Below are 6259 nucleotides of genomic sequence, written 5' to 3' on the forward strand. Positions count from 1 at the left end.
ATATCCTGGGACACCATACTGTGCTTGTTAACCCCTACATTATTACTAAGTAGCAAATTGACTTCAGACCTGGTTGATCATCTGATGTGTCTAGCTTAGGTTTCATCTTCTGAATCAGTCGTAACAAGTTGGAGGTAAATGACTCCTAAAGAGAGAAATTTCATCATCAGGTAATTACTGGACTGCAGGTGTATCAGGAGACAGTGTGGCTGAGCGGTTTGATCACTGGACTTGAAATCCAAGCTTGCAGTTTCAGTTCTCATTCTGAAAACTACAATGAGCAACAAAAGTGCAGAGACCCTACATTGTATTTTTGAGCATCTTGGAAACATTATCCCCCCCCCCCCCTCCTTCACTACAAACAATGTTGATTTTTCTATTTCTAAGACTGCGCAGACCAAAGCACCTACACGACATTGAATTTGGGGGCCCAGGGGTATCAGAGAATCATTACTAGATACATTTGAAATAGAATAAGCAGTTAAATATGGCCAAGTATCTCAACTACACTTTTGTCACCCCTTCTACATGTAGCTGGGGTTGCAACAGGGTGTCCCCTTGGTCAATTCCACAGCCATTTTTGAAAGATAGACCCACTGGTTGTGACCAGTTGATCACATGTGAACAGTTGTTATATTTAATTTGTAATTTTAAAAAAGGAACATCATTTTTCAATTTACAACACAAGTTTCAACATTCCCACATATTGTCTTCAGTGACAAGTACTTGATGGTTATACATCTGAATTTTCACTGTATAGTAACATGATTGTATATTGTAAAATTAAGTCATAAGTACGGATACACCATATTGAATATTTGAAATATACTCGAAACAAAGAACAGCAATTAGCTAAGACAGGATCAAAACCACCAACAGCAAGAAACCAAAATGAAAAAAAACAACAACAACAACAACGGCAAAAAAATATAACATTAAAAAGAAAGAGGTAAATCTAAGTGCCTAAGCTGGAGTTGGATTTTCCCATTTAATATACTACATGTATGCCTCTAAAAACTTGAGGTAGCAGAATCATACAAACTTGAGGAAGCAGAATCTTAAATCAGGAAAGATGCTGCAGAGCAAGAGTGGTGACAAGTCCTAGATGACTGCAATTACCTGTAAACATGCAAAGCCTTGTCCAACACAAGGTCTCACAGAAACGTGTGCAAATGTAGTGAGTGGTCTCACCAATGTAGCAAGCATTACAGCCGTCAAGTGTGAATTTATAAATAGCACACAAATGGAGACTGCATAGCATTTTAATTGAAGGGGTGAGTGCAAAACCATGCTAAGTGACGATTTGGGTGAAAAAAAAAATTTTTGCAAAAGGGCTTGAATTTTTGCATGTGGTCTTCAATGTAATAGAAAAATGTGGTCCTGTATTTTTGCCACTGGTTTTTACTTCGCTTTATAAAGACGCCGCTAGGAAAACTGAGTGATTTTTGCATATGCAATATCTCGAAAACAAAGCAAAGTTTAGCAGAAAAACTACAGGACATTGCTAAACATACCTAAACAAAACTGCATGCGAAATTTGGAGCGTTTTTGACAAAGTTCACTTTTGAGAAAAATACCTAACGCCTTTTTTCAGCCAAGCCCTTCAGATAAACGAAGCCAGGGCCTTTGTTATGATAAACCGAGCCAATCCTTTGTTATTATAACCTGAAGCGAGCCTTTGTTATAAGTCAAAGTCTCACGTCAGTTTATTATCACAAAGGATTCATAACAAAGGATTGGCTCGGTTTATTATAACAAAGCCCGGTTTCATTTATGTGAAGGGCTCGGTGGAAAATGGGCATTAGGTATTTTGCTCAAAAGTGAACTTTGTCAAAAAAGCTCCAAATTTTGCGTGCATTATTTTTTTAGGTGTGTTAAACAATGTTCTGTATGTGTTTTTGCTGAAGTTTGCATCATTTCTGAGAAATTAGGTATGCAAAAAAACATATATTTGTTGTCACATCAGCATGTGACCACAAAGGTGTTTATTTCACTTCAAATACAGCAAAATGTTGATTTTTCTCGCAACGTGTAACATTAACAAAATATGAATTTCAGGTCAAAAACAGTTAAAAGTTTGATTTCACGTTAACACGTGAGGGTAAGGATGTTGATTTCACTTAGAAAACAGCACAATGGTAATTTCACGCAGCGCATAAGCTCAATGATGTTGATTTCAGGTCTAAATAGGTTAAAATGTTGATTTCACTTTAACACGTGATGGCAAGGATATTGATTTCACTTAGAAAACAGCAAAATGTCAATTTCACGCAGTGCATAAGCTCAATAATGTTGATTTCAGGTCTAAATAGGTTTAAAATGTTGATTTCACATAACGCGTGACCGCAAGGATGTTAATTTCACTTAGAAAACAGCAAAATGATAATTTCACGCAACGTATAAGCTCAATGATGTTCATTTCAGGTCTAGGATGTTGGTTTCACTTAGAAAACAGCAAAATGGCAGAAGCCCATGATGGGCTCCTGAAAATGATAGTTTCACGCAACGTATAAGCTCAAAAATGTTGATTTCAGGTCAAAAAGGTGTAAATAAAAACAAAATAAAACAAATAAACATTTCAATAAGCACTTTTCCAAATATGGCAATGTCTTAAATGGCTAAAAGTCATGAGATAAATACATAGTTTTCGACAAACGCGATCGAAGCTTTATGTCACGCACCGCCATAACTTTGAAGTTCAAAATGCACTGGTACCCCTTATGCCTGATGAGGATAACAACTTTGGTGGCTGTTTAGTTTTGGATTTAAGAATTTGATGACTTCACATGAAAACGCTCTATAAATAGGGCTGACAGACTAACAGCTTAACCCTTCTGCGCAACGTATTGGTCTCCATACATCTACATGTCTGCTGATCCCAGAAGCTCAAAACACTACAAATCATGCCGATTTGAAATAAAATCAACGCAACCTGGATCACAGATCTATGTTACAATCGATCGCTTCTTGTTGGCCATTATTATGTTTAAATGAAAATGCAACAACAACCTAGTTACCAGTTGGAGAAACGTCCGCAGAACGCGATCGCAATGCATGCCAGGAAGGGTCTTTACACCTTGTGTGCGGGAAAACAAGGCAGTCGATCCAAGACAAATTTTATAAGTCTAAAACCAGTTCTCGCTTTCCAAACTTTGATACTAGCAATGCTTGGCAAATGGGCCACAACTCACCAGAGGGTATTTTTCTTGGGCAAGAACTGCTCTTGGACTTTGCTGCCTGGCTCGATCTGACTTCGAATGCCGATAACAAGATTACGGTATATCAGCTGCCTTCAAAGTTTCAGAACACATTTTGATTCTTTAAAACGTGCTGATGACTTACGGGTTACGGGTTTATCGAGGCTTTATGATGGCTCTCAATCACCAAGCAGGCATACATGTACAAGGTACTTTAAAACATGCTTAAGATATTAGTTGACAGAGCTCTAATGCAGCACATCTCTTTTTTGTTCAATGGTATTTTGTTTGATGCTCGATCGATTCATGTGTTGTGTTCACATCACAATAACCAATGTAAACAATCTGTTCCCAGATTTCCACTCTATATGCTGTGGGATTCGATTTTGACTTCATACACTATAAACAGTCTGCCTGTTTACTGTTCAACAAATAAACTCCTAAAGACATGGCTAGGAGAAAACCAAGTTTTTTTGCATACGTTTTAACTCAAAAACAAAGCAAAAACCAGTGACAAAAATACAGGACCACGTTTTTCTATTACATTGAAGACCACAGGCAAAAATTCAAGCCCTTTCGCAAAATTTTTTTTTTTTCACCCAAATCGTCACTTAGCATGGTTCTGCACTCACCCCTTCAATTACTTTACTGACAATGTATTTTACTCAAGACAAAAATGTCACTAAGCATATGGTTTTACATACTGGAAATTCAGCACCATTTTCTTCTAAAGCTGCCTGAAACTTGTCAAAGGTGGGGTTTCTTTCTCCAAGCATGATTATAAACTCAGCTACATGGACAAAAACAACAATGTCAACAAGTTATTGAACACCATAGGTGCTATTTAGTTTAATATGACTAATCCATAAGACCCAGAAAAATACTCAAATACCCTGTTACAGTTATTGCTGAGCTACATGTATAATATCTAAAATGTAACTTATGCTGTATTATGATATCACTGTCAGGTTACTTACATGTATTAATCAGAGCTCTACTTATTAATGCAATAACACTGTGAATAGTCAGGACTCGATTGCAACAGTACAAATCAGCTTGAGAGCCCTGCAAGCATGTTCACTAACAACAAGCTAAAAGTCATGATAGTCTGGCAGAAAATCCAAGCAAGCAGATGCTTAACGAAATTAACAAGCAGATGTTCAGTAGTGTAATTAAACTGATTACTGAAAAAGAAATCTGACTGCATTTCACCATTTCTCTAGCTACCGTAGTATTAATTTGCCGCATCCAGATCCACTATGTTTTCTCAATTTTCTATCATTTTGATATCTGTTAAATGCAGATTGCTATCAACACCATAGTTACGGTAAGCCAATCCTTGGAATCACCTGTAAGTAAATCATTAACTCCAACACTTCGTGTGTCATCAGTCACTTAGAACAAACCAAATTGGAAAAGCTTTTTTCATCTGTATCTCTAAAACAAAAATGCCATACAGGAATGTGCATGTACATTTTAAGTTCATTTACAGCCACCTTTCAACAGATTTAGCTGAAATTTGGCTGAAATGTTCCCATATAGATGCTTTACAAAAGACAAACTTTTAAAGGGCATGGTGTAACAAATCAAGTCCCATATAAATTACATTGCTGTGATAATCAAGGTGTGTAAACAAACTTGATGAAGACCAAAAGATAAAAATATTACTGCTTTGTTATGCAAAATTTCTAGACCTTTTATAGAGGGTCCCCTATACCTCTTCTGAAAACAGTTTCACGCATAAGCAATTGGCCTTTTCATGTATCACAAAAAATTCAAAGAAACAGCTTCATGTTCAAAGAAAAAAGCAAGCAATCGCGCTTCACATAAAAATGCAAAGGCTAAGTCATCACAGAAAAATACAAATTTAATTCACGTTTCACAAAACATACAAATACAAATGCATCTATTTCCACATCTACATGTAGTTTGGTGTAGTTTACGAGTTTTAATGACACTAAAATCTCCCAAAAGTGAAAATTTTTACTGCAAAAGTCGTTGATTCACAAATCACGCGTAAATAAAAGCATATTTCATGGATCACAAAAAAATCGAACACCAGTTTCCCGAGGATGGAAAAATGTAGATTCACTAATCACAGAAAAAATAAATCCTCATAATTTCACGCTTCACGTAAGGCAAAAATGCCCATTCGCACATCACAAAAAAAGTATAGGAGACCCTCTTTATATTTTCAAAAAAAATAAAAAGCATTTTTGAATTTGTCATTTATTAAGCTTTCAGGAAATGTACATGTATACTTTATGGAGGGTTATTTTCAAAGCCTCTGTACAAAAACACACTAATGTAAGATGGTGAATTGAGGTATTCTGATAGCTTAAGCCGCTGGAGTTCACAATGTACATCTGTTCACAGAAGTCAAGGCCTTCTGCCCATGTGGAAAGGTGAGTCCTTTGCCTATAGGCTTATGACCTTAAGGTTTTTTAAAGACCAGGCAAGACCAACATTGCAGATGTCTTGTCCAGTCTGAATAATTATTGTAGGGTTCAGCATTATGACGGAGTTCATATTGAAACAGCTGCAGAACTTCTAACAGTGTCATTGGTAGAAAGTAGAAAAGTTACACTGTTTTTTTTAAAAAAAATTTTTAAGTGACAAGGGTTTAAAGACAGTTTCCTAACAGATTCTTCAGGCAAAGTGTCAAGATTTTCGATTTTTCTAGCCTGGCCAAGGCAACGATCCTTAATATTCCCAGTCTGGCTCTCTTAAGAAAAAGCTACGCCGCAACCCTTCGAAGGAAGGAAAAAACAACGAAAGAATAAGCTCAAACATCAAATGTAGATGTAAGCTTAACTCACCTAGATCTTTATCATTGATTCCCAAGTGATTGTCCAATTCAGTACAGATCTTAGATACCAGAGAAAGTTGCTCGAGCTGCTGAAGTTCTTCCATGTTTCCAGAAGACTTTAACTACTGATCGTCAGATCGTCAGATGTCGTTTCATAAATACAAACATCAAAAGAACGTAACGTTTGCGTAGCGGTTTTTCACTTAGTTTTGCACTATACGCGCTCCAGAGCACAGGTCTGACATGACAAATG

At 36.6% G+C, this 6259-nt stretch overlaps 1 protein-coding gene across 1 annotated transcript in view; it reads right to left on the minus strand.

Moving 5' to 3' along the window:
- The window catches only part of LOC145487497 (ATP-dependent RNA helicase DHX8-like), a 45835-nt gene extending 39621 nt beyond the window's left edge, over positions 1-6214 (minus strand). Inside the window, exons 1-3 of the mRNA XM_081466299.1 lie at positions 6017-6214; positions 3902-3987; positions 70-145 (exon numbers count right to left, since the gene is read on the minus strand). Coding sequence (XP_081322425.1) covers positions 70-145; positions 3902-3987; positions 6017-6110 — 256 coding nt within the window. The 5' untranslated portion in view covers positions 6111-6214. The remainder of the gene's footprint in view (positions 1-69; positions 146-3901; positions 3988-6016) is intronic.
- Between the last annotated feature and the right edge of the window lie 45 nt (positions 6215-6259).

This window comes from Orbicella franksi, chromosome 5 (assembly GCF_964199315.1).
Source record: "Orbicella franksi chromosome 5, jaOrbFran1.1, whole genome shotgun sequence".
Lineage (NCBI taxonomy): Eukaryota > Metazoa > Cnidaria > Anthozoa > Scleractinia > Merulinidae > Orbicella > Orbicella franksi.